This window comes from Anomaloglossus baeobatrachus, chromosome 12, assembly GCF_048569485.1.
Source record: "Anomaloglossus baeobatrachus isolate aAnoBae1 chromosome 12, aAnoBae1.hap1, whole genome shotgun sequence".
Taxonomy (NCBI): Eukaryota; Metazoa; Chordata; class Amphibia; order Anura; family Aromobatidae; genus Anomaloglossus; species Anomaloglossus baeobatrachus.
Window position 1 is genome coordinate 61,509,605 of NC_134364.1, and position 13,940 is coordinate 61,523,544.

The 13,940-nt window shown below is 46.0% G+C and overlaps 1 protein-coding gene and 1 long non-coding RNA gene across 3 annotated transcripts in view; one reads left to right on the top strand and one right to left on the bottom strand.

Annotated features, from left to right (window-relative positions):
* KIF26A (kinesin family member 26A) overlaps positions 1 to 845 on the bottom strand; it is a 214,439-nt gene extending 213,594 nt beyond the window's left edge. For both annotated transcript variants that reach the window (XM_075329916.1, XM_075329914.1), the window contains exon 1: positions 218 to 845. In XM_075329916.1, coding sequence (XP_075186031.1) covers positions 218 to 352 — 135 coding nt within the window. In that variant the 5' untranslated portion in view covers positions 353 to 845. The remainder of the gene's footprint in view (positions 1 to 217) is intronic.
* LOC142257746 (uncharacterized) overlaps positions 1 to 13,940 on the top strand; it is a 122,055-nt gene that overhangs the window by 114 nt on the left and 108,001 nt on the right. The window lies entirely within an intron of this gene.

Consider the following 13,940-nt stretch of genomic DNA (forward strand, 5'->3'; position numbering starts at 1 on the left):
GAAGAAAAAAGCCAGGCAAATGCATGCTTGTTCTTGTAGTTCACCCCACATGCCCAATTAAAATCCATTTGTAAAGCAGTTCTGATGCACATGGAGGGAGGACGAGCACTCATCAGCAGGACAGGGGGTACATTGGGGTGTGCAGACTTGTGCGCTGTCCCTGGTGCTGAGCCGTCCCCACCCAGCTGCTTCCCAAGTTGCTGTCAGGGCTCCTCACCTTGCCTCTCCTCCTCAGGAGGTGACTGGTAAATCCAAAGATGATGTCGGAGTCCAGGCACAGCGCCCCCAGCTCCAGCAGGCCGGGGTTCTTCCTATCCGGGGTGTTAGACCCCGATGAATCCTCACACGCCATAGTCGGTGCGATATCGCCGGCTCCCTGAGCGATGGATGGACCTGGCTACCCCTTCATCCTGTGCTGGAGGATGCGATTTATTCTGTCCAGGAGCAATGCGGAATATCATTAAAAAAAAAAAAAAGCCTTGAGCAGTGATCAGGGAAGCACTCCCCTCAGTGTCCCACCAGGGCTGCAGTCTGTGCCCAGCCGGACAGGGGTCCACCCAGATCCATCAGCAGCAGCCAGCAGGCAATAGCTCCATGTGATCTTCCCATCATCATGCCATGCCCTGGGGAAGCCCAGCTCTGCCGGAGGGGCATGGGGCCAGCCTGGCCAGGGCATGCATGGCTGCTGCCGCCTGACAAGTGTTTGTAGTCCAATGCAAGAAGTTAGCAGAACAAGCACTATTCATGAATCACAGGAGCAGGGAGGCAGCTGCCTGCCATCGTGTGCTGCTGCCTGCATAGTCTGTGCCTGCTCACTGCACCCTGCCCCTCTGATGTGCTGGGACTGCCAGGCTCAGGGCATTGCAGGCTGTCAGCTGTCAGCCGGGGCTGTCCTGTGGGCGTGACGTCACTGTCACCACTTACTGGTTGTATACAGAGGGGGCTGCATTGGCCGATGTCTCCAGAGCTGCGAGCAGAGCACCTCTGTGTCCTCCAGAGCAGGCGCTCCCCGGCATTGTCACTGCTCCACGTGCTGCTCACAGAAATGCGTACACCATCCCCACACAGGAGAGGAGTTACACAATAGGAAAGTTTGCTGCATGGTCTTGTGCCTGAGAGCCAGGCTTTACCCTTTGTTCTGTGCCACCTCCCTAATGCCAGCTCCAGCCACAGGACCAGGGACAATACATCGTCACATGGAAGTGTGTGCCTGGTCCTTTGTGCTGGGAGGATAGATGGAGAGATAGACAGAAATATAGATAGATGGATGGATGGATGGATGGATAGAAGGACAGATAGATAGACAAATAGATGAATGGATAGAGAGATAAATGGAAGGATAGATGTACAAATAGATGGATGGATTGATGGAGGGATAGACGAATAGATGGATAGATGGATGGATAGAAGGATGATTGATAGATGGTAAGACAGATGGATAGATTGATGGATGGATAGACGGATTGATGGATGGATAGATAGAAGTATGAATGGATAGATGGACAGATGGATAAGTGTACTAGTAGATGGATAGAGGTATAGTGATGGAAAGATGGATACGACGGACGTAGATGGACAAGTAGACAGATAGATGGACGGCTAGATGGATGGAAAGACATATAGAGGGATAGACAATGGATAGATAGACAGATGGATGTATGGAAAGACAGACGGAGGGATAGTTGAAAAGATAGAGGGATAGATGGATAAATGGAAGGATGGATGGATAGACAAATGGATGGATGGATTGCTGGAAAGACAGATAGATGGAGGGATAGACAAATAGATGAATAGATGGACGGATAGAAGGATGATGGATATATGGTAAGATGGATGTATAGATTGATGGATGGACAGATTGATGGATGGATAGATAGAAGGATGAATGGATAGATGGTTGAATAGATAAATAGATGGATGGATGGATAAATGTACTAATAGATGGATAGATGGATACAATGGACGTAGATGGACAGGTAGACAGTTGGATGGATAGTTGGATGGGTAGATGGATGGAAAGACAGAGGGATAGACAATGGATGGATAGACAAATGGATGGATGGAAAAATAGACGGAGGGATAGACAAAAAGATGGAGGGATAGATGGAAGGGTGGAGGGATAGATGGAAGGATGGATGGATAGACGGATGGATGAACAAATAGATTGATGGATGGATTGATGGTTGGTTTGATAGATATTTATTATGAATCATATATGACCTGGTTTTATAAATATGAGATAAATAGATGTTAAAGCCTGATGAATATGAGATAGATAGCAAATAGACTAATAAATATTAGATAGTTATGATAGCTAGGTATGGGATTAATAGATATTAGAGCTAGATGGATATGAGAGACAGATTTTAAATAGACTGATAGATAGTAGATAAAATCTATCCAGGCTGTGTCCATCCTCCTTTATAGCTGGATCCTTTCTGCCCAGACATGTAGGTTAATAACCCAGATACAGGCATTTAAGTTAAGCCTGCTTTACACGTTACAATTAATCGTGCGATCGCACCCGCCCCCATCGTTTGTGCGGCACAGGCAATTTGTTGCCCGTGTCGCACAATGCTGTAACCCCCGTCACACGCACTTACCTTCCAAACGACCTCGCTGTGGGTGGCGAAAATCCTCTTCCTGAAGGGGGAGGGACGTTCGGCGTCACAGCAACGTCACACAGCGGCTGGCCAATAGAAGCGGAGGGGCGGAGATGAGCGGGACGTAAACATCCCGCCCACCTCCTTCCTTCCGCATTGCCGGCGGGACGCAGGTAAGCTTTAGTTCATCGTTCCAGGGGTGTTACACGGAGCGATGTGTGCTGCTTCGGGAACATTGAACAACTGGAAGTTCGATTTTTAGAAAATGAGCGACGTGTCAACGATCAACGAGAAGGTGAGTATTTCTGCTCGTTCATAGCTGTCACACGCTACGATATCACTAACAATGCCGGATGTGCGTTACTTACGACGTGACCCCGCCGACATCTCGTTCGATATATCGTAGCGTGTAAAGCCTGCTTTAGGGTCCTGATATACAGAGATTACCTTGCCGTGGTGACCGGGCTCACATGCATTGGCCAATACCTGAGCTAAGTATTTCTTTTATCATATTTTACTATAGCAGTAATGCAATGCCAGAGTTCCCTTATTCATTGTTAGCATTTTAGAGTGCAGCTGTGTGTATTTTGTATCTATATTGTGTTTCCAGCTGACACCTGTTCACACCTGTTGGATTTGCGGGTCAGTATTTTATATATATTTGTAGTGCAGAGCAAAGGTAGATATTTGTAATATATTTGTAGTAAAGAGTAATTATGTAAATTTGGCATTCATGAGCCGGAAAACGGATCTCCTACTCATGCCAACTAAGCTTGTATAGGAATTGTTTCCAGTTACTGCGCGGTCCGTCCCCATAGGAAACCATGGAGAACAAGGCACACAATACAAACTGTTCTTTTCCCAGCAGTGTTATGGTCGCAGAGCGGAGGCTACAAGTTTCGCTGGTGTTTAGCGCATTAGTGGACCAGTGCCACCATCTCCTAAATAAACAGTTGAAGCCGGGCGCAGCCAATGCACATCCATCTGTTCCTTCCCCGTGTTGTTAACGGGATTGTTAATTTGTGCTTAATGATTAGAGAATCTCTTTAACTCACTATATCTCTATAAAAGTAGCAGGAAACATCTTGTAAGCTCTAAATAAATCTGCTGCTCATTAGTGATGTATACAAAGTCCAATCGCCGTATATCGATGTTATATATTGCACAATCGCATTGCTTCAATCTGGCATCTGATGATCCAGAAACCCTGTTTGTCCAGTTTCTATGGAACTAGAGCCCTTGGTCCATATTCTCTCTGGAAGGCTGGTATAAGAGCTTGATGTGTGTTTGGAAATGATAGGTCATCAATGTCCGATCAGCTGAGGTCCGAGACCCGGTGCCCCCTCCAACAGGCAGCCAGAAATGCTCAGTTCCGAAGTTGCTCCGTCCTATGATAGTGGCTGCGGCACATCCACCTCCTACTGATTTGAATGGGAATCGGATGTGCAGTACCGGCCGCAGCCACTATCAGAAGACGCGACTGAGTGCTTCCAGCTGCTGCCACCACCCTCAGCACCGGGAACAGCTGATCAGTGGGGGTGCGGGGTGTCGGACCGCAGCTGATCAGACATTGATGACCTAGCCTAAGTATAAGCCATCAATGGAAAAGAAGTGGATAGCCTGTAGCCTGAAAAATGTGATTTTTATTTCCCACTTTCCATTGGTTTATTGACCCAGTCCCTGTTATCATGTGATCCAGTGGCCCAGTCCCTCTATAAGTTTAGTGGCTCAGTCCCTGATATCCACTACTTTAGTGGCCCAGTTCCTGCTGTCCAGTGGCCCGTTCTTTACTGTCTATTAGATTAGATGCTCAGTCCCTTATATCCAGTGGAAAACTCCATACTATGTATAATTTTAGTAGCTCAGTCCTTGATATCCAGTGTTTTAGTGGCCCAGTCCCAACTGTCTATAGCTTTAGTGGTTCAGTCCATAATAGCTAGTATCTTAATAGCCTCCCTGCTGATCAGTGGCTCAGTGCCTATTAGCTATTAGATTAGTGGCTCAGTCCTTGGTATCCCGTGTTTTAGTGGCCCAGTCCCTACTGTCCAGTGGCCCAGTCCATATTGTACATTAGTTTAGTGGCTCAGTCCATAATATCCAGTATTTTAATTTAATAGACTCCCTGCTGTCCAGTGACCCAGTCCCTACTGTCTATTATTTTAGTGGCTCAGACCCTGATATCCAGTGGTTTTGTGGCCCACTCCCTGTTGTTCAGTAGCTTAGTCACTACTGTCTTAGTTTAGTGGCCAGTTTTTACAGCTCCGTGGCCCAGTCTCTACTGTCTATTCATTTAATGGCTCAGTTCCTGTCTGTTTTTCAGTGGTTTAGTGGCCCGGTCCATTGTTTTAGTGACCCCTAGGAGATTTGTTTCTTAGGGGGGGGGGGTGTTTGTGCACCCATAGACTTGAATGAACGAATCTCATCTGAAATTACGGAAGAGACGAGCGCAGGCTGCAATATTTTTTCACAGGGACATTAAGTCCAAGTGAGAAAAATGTCCTCAACATTGGCCCGTGCGATGTCTGTGTGAGTTCAGCTTTATTCAGGAACACCACACAATAGTGTGAACAGAGCCTTAATGTGCTGCAGAACATGGGCAAGTTTCTCATCAATCAGTGATCATATTTGGAGTCCCCCCCCAGATACTAAAATAGAGTACCTGTATAGAGTCTATTAAGACGTGTATGGGAAATTATTAACAATTTCTATATCACATTGATTCTTATATGCCATTGATATGAGGATTTCTATTGGTTCTTTTTATATTTTGGGAGAGGTGCATTTTTAAAGGGAGCCTGTCAGGATGATTTTACTACTGAAACAAGTGGCATGGCTGTGTAGGTCTTAGTACAACAATGAAAATGATACCTGTCTTGTAAAAATCCAATGTGCCAGCGCTGAGAAATCAAGCTTAGAAGCCACATGCAAATTAGTGTGACAGTGCATTGTGGGCGTGTCAGTGCACTCAGTACATCACCACACCCCAATGCACTTTGCGACTTTGCATGTGGCTTCTAAGCTTGATTTCTCAGCGCTGGGACATCGGATTTTTACAGGACAGGTATCATTTTTATTGTTGTTCTACGATCTATAGAGCCATGCCAAAAGTTTCAATAGTAAAGTCTTCCAATCTTGACAGGTTACCTCTGTCTGTTGATTGATCGGTTGGTTGTCTAAAGAGTCCTTAGCCAACCCATGTATATGGCAGACTGATTGGGGCACGTGTGGCTTTATTCTTCCCTGGTGACACATGCGATAGTTTATAAAAGCGACATTGCTACATAGGCACAGTAATTTGGTTGCAACTTCTGGGCAAAGCCATGTCAATGAGAGCCTAAAGGGGTTGTGCCGCTGTGCCCGTCCTGAGCGTACATCGGAGCCTTTCCATCCGGAGAGTATATATACACCGCCAATGGGAGGCTGCAACGCTGCGTGCACAAAGCCGGAAAATAAATATATGCAACTAGGACTCTGCTTGGAGAGTTCACAATGGCGTCTAGTCCAGGCCTTTCTACATGTAAGATTTCTCCTACAAAGACCCTGTCATCCATCTCCCCCCTCTGTCCCCTGTCGGCTGATGGGATACAGGGGTGATAAACTAACCATCCATCATGAGCTGGGAATAAAGCACCACACAGCGCCATTGTAATCCCAGGATGTGTGCGATTCTGCTACATCAAATCTGGACAATTACTTCACTTTCTTTACGTTCCTACGCTTTTACTTCTAAAATGAAGACCCAGAAAAAGTAAAAAGGGGGTTTGAGTGTAAAGAAGGGTCTTTTTTTATAGAAACAGCGCCCCCATTTGTCTGTTGGCTGAGTCAAGTATTGCAGCTCAAATCCAATCAGAAAGTTGCAATACCGGATACAACAAGATGTTTTCCTTGTATGTAAAAACTAGTTATGGGAGGGATGGCTAGCAAAACCGGAATATGACCAGCAGAGCTATCATCAGTCTCCACAGGACAGGAGCATGAAGTGCAGAGACGCCAGTGCAGTTATGGATGGCAGCAAGTAATGCATATCTGTCACCTGTCGGATGGTGCGGTGTAAGTTTAGAGGGGTTCTCCACTGTCTGTCTCTTCTGCATCGGAAGCCATGAGCCGCTGCTGATGGTTGTTAGGTGTAAGAACAGCAATTGGAGATGAGCAGAAAGACGCCAACCATCCTGGACCGGTGTCCAGCCCGTGGCAGCTGGATCAGGGCAGTGTTCACTTATTTATTTTACTCACTTTTATAGCGCTATTAATTCCCCAGCACTTTACAGACCTCATCATCCCTGTCCCCATTGGAGCTCACAATCTATCAGTATGTCTTAGGAGAGTGGGAGGAAACCCGTAGAAAACACAAACTCCTTGCAGATGGTGTCCTTGGTGGGATTTGAACCCAGGACCACAGCGCTGCAAGACTGCAGTGCTAACCACTGAGCCACAGTTTAGTGCTAACAATGGAGCCAACGTGCTGCCCACTGTACAGTGGTAACCATTGAACCACCATACAGTGCTACCCACTGAGCCACCATATAGTGCTAAGCACTGAGCCACTGTACAGTACTAACCACTGAGCCACCGTACAGTGCTAACCACTGAGCCACCATACAGTGCTAACTACTGAGCCACTGTACAGTGGTAACCTCTGAGCCACATATAGTGCTAACCATTGAGCTACCATACAGTGTTAACCACTGAGCCACCATACAGTGCTAAGCACTGAGCCATTGTACAATCCTAACCACTGAGCCACTGTGCTGTCTGACACTTCTACACCAACTATTTTTGCCTTGCCTCTTGAGTACCTCTGCCACTTTTAGGACACCCTGTCATCATGGCATGCATCGTGTCACCATGTTATGACGTCCAAGTGGCCTAGTAGTAAGCAGAGGATGCTGAGAATGGCCGGTGCAGAAGTGAACACTGCCCTGGTCCGGATGCCATGGAGGAACATACTGGATGATGGACCTTGCTAGTTTTTGGGTGGGGGGAGGCTCATTTCTTTTCTGGATAGGACGTGCACATTACAGCTGCCAGTCATGCACAGGTGAGGGGCTTCAGAGATCCCCTTTATAAAGGTTGCTTTCCACTTAAAAAAAAAACAAAAAAAAAACCACAACACCCTGTCGCCACTCTTCTTGGATCAGCACCATTTTTGTATGATATTGCTGTCCAGTCCCATTGATGTGGCACTAGGCTGCAGTACTAAAGGCTACCTGTTGGCATGTGTGGCGCTGTTTCCATGCGTCAGCCGCGTGTTTCTAACCTCATGTAACCATTTATCACTCTGCGGGACCTGTTGCTGGACTTGTAGTCCTCCTAATGGTCACATTCTGCTCCATGTCGAGCGTTAAATCCATTGCGCACACACGGCTTAACCTCTTCATTGTGCATTGAATGGCGTAATGTGCGGAGCCGGTGTGCGGAGTACTTAGTGGCCGCTCTCCCGGCCTTCCTCTTATGCTTCAGGGTGCGATCTTGGCTTCTTTACGCCTGTAAAAGTAGTATTTATAGATCAGCCATTGTAATATTCCCTTCCATTGTCAGATTCAATTATTTTTACCAATTCCTTCTTTCTAAGTGTTTTTTTTCTTCCCTGAAGCATTAATTGGGTTTTAATTGCAGCTATTCTCTTTAATTTTTAGGGATGCTAGAACAGTGTAATTATGTTCGGAGGGTTGGCATTGTGTTGTGTTTTTTACGCTTCTGCCATGGATGGATGCCAGTAAACATGACTTAACATGGGCTTGTTTCCAATCACCAGGCACCGAGCTGCAATCCGCATTACTGAGCACACAGCCATAATTGTGCTTTCTATCAATCGCTGCCACGCAGTGCAATGGTCACCGAAGTCCAACTGCACAATGACTATTCATGGGGCACACGGCACAATATTGTGCCGCAGAATGCGTGGCATTATCAGGCAATTATTATCTATAATACTTTGCTACTTTTGTCCTTGCGTGAGAACAATACACCATTGCACATATTGTTAGGATGTTCAATCTGCGGATGAGTCATTGTGTCAAATCCATCTCTTTCGGGACAGAACGAGAAGCATCAGTTAAAAATCCTGAAGAGAGAATAGGATATATATGAGGCAGGGCGTATTTTTTACATATGCATTACCCAAGATCAAAATGGGCCCCTATTACGATGCCAGACAGAAGACCTTGGTGTTTGTTTTCATTACCCTTCGAACACCTGTTAACCTCTTTTTGTCCAAAAATGCAGCAGTAGTTCTGCACAGGTTCTCCCTCTCCTCCATGACCTCATAGCACCAATATGGGGAACATCAATGGTTTGTGCTTCCTTCCAGTAGAGATGCGTGAACCCAAAGTTCAGTGTTTGTACCGAACACAGATTTTACCAAAAAACAGAATTTGGGGGTTTTACCTATGCAAACCACTCATACGAGCATCGCTGTGATCGGGTACACTCGGTGCTCAGCCCAGTATGAGCCGCTTGTAGTGTTTGATTGTCTTGCACTGGGGGTAACAACATCGTGGTCGTATGTAGTTAGCATCAAACAAAAAAACCCCTTAAAAATCCTACCCATTTGTCGACGGAAGTGATCTGTTTGTGGCTGTATGTGGAACAGAACTGCCCAATTACTGACTTCCATTGAGGTTCAGGTCAAGTCTGGGTCCCAAACCGAACTTTATCTAAAGCCCGGTTGAACTGACGTAACCGAACTTCAACGGGTCCATTCATCTCTACCCAAGATCAAAATGGGCCTCTATTTTAAGGCTGGACAGAAGACCTTGGTGTTTGTTTTCATTAACCTTCAAACACCACTTACCCTTTTTTTTTGTCCAAAATTGCGGCATTACTTCTGCACAGGTTCTCCCTCTCCCCAGTGGCCACATACCTCTAGAACCACAAGGGTAATATAGAGGTAGTGACTATTTTCAGAAACACCACTAATTAGACTACTCTCATAAAAAATAGATTTTTATTTCATAAATATTAAAAACGGAACAGTTATATTGTTCTCTCATCAGATGATTAAGACCACATATATACAAACATATATAGTGCAGGTGTCAGCCAAAGTTATACCCTCGCCTAAGGACAGCCCCAGACAATGGTTAGTTGAGGAGGACAGAGTACAGGTATTTCTTAGTCAATGTCAGGGTAGTACTGGTTAATATGGATACTATGTCTACCCTCCTGATCGTAGATAGGTATCCTTGATATCGTTGGACTTTTCTCTGCTTTAGATATACGTCACCCTCACTGTCCTTATTAACCTCTAGCGGGGGTAACCACCACCAGAAAAAAGTGATAGAGAGTGTAGTGCATAAACAGAACCATAGACAAATATGCGTTAGATGTCCAAGGTTCTTCAATTGGGTATAGTTTCCCTATTGTAGAAATACTGGATTGTTAGGTAACAGCCTGGAGGTCCACTTAACTTATGGACACCCCCAGCTCTACCGAAGCGTTTCACCCCCCCTAACGCAGTACAGGGGATCATCAGGGGATATGATCAGAATCACTCCTTAGATAAGACACATAGGGAACTAATCCTGGTTGTCAGGATAATATTGCTTATTCCCTTGTTAGTATATAGTTTAGTTAGAAGACTTTCTTATGTCCGGTCAGCTATTATAGTTTCCATTAGCTAGTCCCTGGATTTAGATATAGTCGATGGCTTTATACTCGATGATAGTGGAATTGTCTGAGTAGATGAGTTTTTGCCTCCACTCTGAACTCCAGGGACAGATGGGCGAGCTAGAGAACTATTTTGGGCAATTTGTATATAGGCTATATTACAGTCCTGTTGGACGATAAACAGGAGGGAAAAATGGTAGAGGTTTCCTATCCTAAGGGTGTATCGGTAGAGATATTCATCGCTCTGGATATTAGTGGCCGCTATTGTTTCCTGTAAGGAAGAAAATATGCAGAGGAGGAGAGGGAAGCTCCCCTGTCAAAGGGGTGTAATAATGAATCACTCCAGGTATATATGTTCCCGATTAGTGAGCTCTACCAGCAAGGACTGTAAGTCCCGAGTATCAGACACTCTATAGCGCTGGGAGCTTACGGCTGGGGGAATACCTCCAGGATACCCCATTGAATCGTCAGTCTGTTTCCGTCATCCAGACAAAAAAGACTGACTGCACTCCTCTCCTCGACCTGACGTGTGAACAGGCGCATAACTGAATATAATACAAAAAGACAGTTTGTACTCTGATACTGCTAAAGTATGGAAACCATGAATGTGTGAACATGGACCTGCATTACTGCTAAGGAAAATCTGAGAAAAATGAGATATTTAGCATATAGAAATGGCCATTTTTATATCTGCCCAGTTGCCCCTTCACGGCATATCTCGTAACTGGGTACCTAACGCTATGCTGAAGCCTCTCTCTAGGTTAAAAACTTCCTGTGTATGGGCAAGTAGGAACCTGCTATATAGGATAAGATTACCTGTGGCAACTGGGGGAAGGGTGCACGGTCAGAAGGTATGACCCTCTTCATATAGACAAAAAAGACTGACTGCACTCCTCGACCTAACGTGTGAACAGGTGCATAGCTGAACATGACATAAAATACAAAAAGACAGTTTGCACTCTGATAATGTTTCCCTCATCCGGACCCACATACCACCAATTAGGGTATGTGTGCACGTTGCGTTCTGTGCAGTGCGGAAAAGAACGCACCCTCTAAAACTGTAAACACTGCGTTTTTAAAAAAAAAAATAAAAAAAAAATGCATCCGAAATGCATGCATTTTGGATGCATTTTGCATGCGTTTTGGATGCATTTTTTTGCAGTGCGGTCCCACGGCAATTGAGCTCTGCTACATGCCCGCTGACAGCAGACAGAGATGAGAATGAACTCGGATAAACTTCACCCGACTTCATTGTCATACTGCGGCTCTGTCTGTGTGTCGCGTCCTGATTAGCGGTCACCCGTGAAGGACTCACCGGTGACCGCTAATCCCCTGAGTGACTGAAGTGAGCAGCGCGATTAGCGCTGCGATCACTCAGGTTACCCGTGGCACGCTGGAGTCCTCCACCCGAGACCGCAACTCACCTGTGACGTCATTACTGATCGCGCAGCTCACTTCAGTGACGCGGGCGACTTGCTGTCACAGTTGGAGGATCCAGCGGTGGCCGCGGGTAATCTGACTGACAACATCGCAGATCGTGCGGCTCACTTCAGTTGCTACGTGGAGCTGACAGAGAGCGGTCGTGGTCTGTGACCGCTCCTGTCAGCTTCATGTAGCAGAGCTGAGAGCGTCGTGGGACGTCGTGTGGATTACGCCAAACCTGGATGGGTATTTTGGGGTTAATAAAGTGGTGAAAGAGGGTGGGGTTTTTTTGTCTCTTATTCCAAATAAAGGATTTTTTCGGGTGTATGTGTATATTTTCTTTAACTTACAGGTTAATCATGGAAGGTATCCGGGGAGACACCTGCCATGATTAACCTAGGACTTAGTGGCAGCTATGGGCTGCTGCCATTAACTCCTTATTACCCCGATTGCCACCACACTAGGGCAATTCGGGATGTGCTGGGTAGACCCCCGGGACTGTCGCATCTAATGGATGCGGCAATTCCGGTCGGCTGCTGGCTGATATTGTTAGGCTGGGGGGCTCCCCATAACGTGGAGCTCCCCATCCTGAAAATACAAGCCTTCAGCAATGTGGCTTTATCTTAGCTGGTATCAAAATTGGGGGGGACCGCACGTCGTTTTTTTTTAATTATCTATTTATTTTACTGCATGATATAGACCCGCCCACGGCGGCTGTGATTGGTTGCAGAGAGAAAGCTGTCACTCAGCGTGGGGGCGTGTCTGACTGCAACCAATCATAGGCGCCGGTGGGCGGGGAAAGCAGGGAATATGAGATGGAATAATGAGCGGCCGGCATTTTCAAAAGAGGAAAAGCCGCCAGAGCAGTGTGACAGTCGTGCAGCGCCGCGCAAGTGATCGGGGAACGGTGAGTATGAGAGAGGGGGTGAGAGGAATAGACCGACATGGACAGAGAGAGATAGAGACATTGAGAGACCGACCGACAGAGAGAGACTGAAGACCTGCGTTTTGCTTGTCAAAGAAGCATGCGGAACACAACAAAAATGCAGTCCAAGTGCATTTTGGTTGAGTTTTGACCCACATCATTGATTTCAATGGGTGGAGAACGCAGCTACAACGCACAAAAGAAGTGACATGCTGCTTATTTTTCCGCAGCGATTTTTGGCATTCAAAACACTGCGTATTCCCAAAATGTAAGGTGATCTCCTATTCTCTGAAATGCCCTATCAGAACGGAGCGGTACCCAAGCAAGCGCAACACCACTCCATGAACCCATAGCGCACTGAAGGATACAGACAAAAAAGGGTCCCTGTTCAAAACCAGTATATGGGCCCATTTCAGTCCAATAAATCATCAAAATGCACAATTCCACCTGCCTTGGAGTAAAAATGGGCCCCCTTACCTCTGGGGTCCTGGTGGCACCAATGGTATGTCCACCCCTGCCATACTGAATGAATGCAGTAATGGCATACCTGCGCGGCTACCGCTCCATTCTGACTGGGTATTTCAGAGCCCTATTCTTGGGATTGTGGGTGTCTCAGCAGTCAGACCCCTATTCTTTGGGCATCCTTGATTATAATCTCGAAGATGCCAATTTAGGAGAAAAAAGAAACAATGCCTTCTTCAAACACATTGACTAAAGACATTATATCAAAGCTGGCTATATACATGAGGGATAGGCCAACAATTTAATCCATATGGGGCCTCCAAGCATAACACGACATGACGTGAGAAGGATGTCAACACGCCCAAGTGTAGATACAGCTATTCCACAAGTGTCTTGCAGCACTTTGTTTCCATCCCAGAGGAATGAGGTTGATGGGAATCCAGGGAGATGGATGCCACCCAATATATTGGCCAACTTTAAAATTACTCTTGGCAACCCAGGAAATAGGGACGATGGTGACAACGCTCTTTCCAACCGCTTGGTTTACACATCAAAATCATATTTAGGGGCAGCATTGTAATAATGTCTTGATGAGGTTTACCAGAACATCTGAAAACTAATGCGGGAAAGTATCTGACAGATTAATGAGATGACTGTGATCACTGATCAAGTTTGATCACTATCTTAACTACTTTGCCGTTTTGTGTCTCCAGCTTCCATGCAGGCCTGTGTGATTCCATGGTTACAGATTACAAACATACTCTCTGTAGCCTGATTCTGTCATCATTTTCACCTCCATCTGTGCCCTACTGAACCTACCTGAACGGCAACTCCAGAATGACACTACCCAGAATTTTTTACATTCAGCCGCATAAGAGCCATATACCAAAAACAGTAGAATTGTATTTATTTTTTCAAGC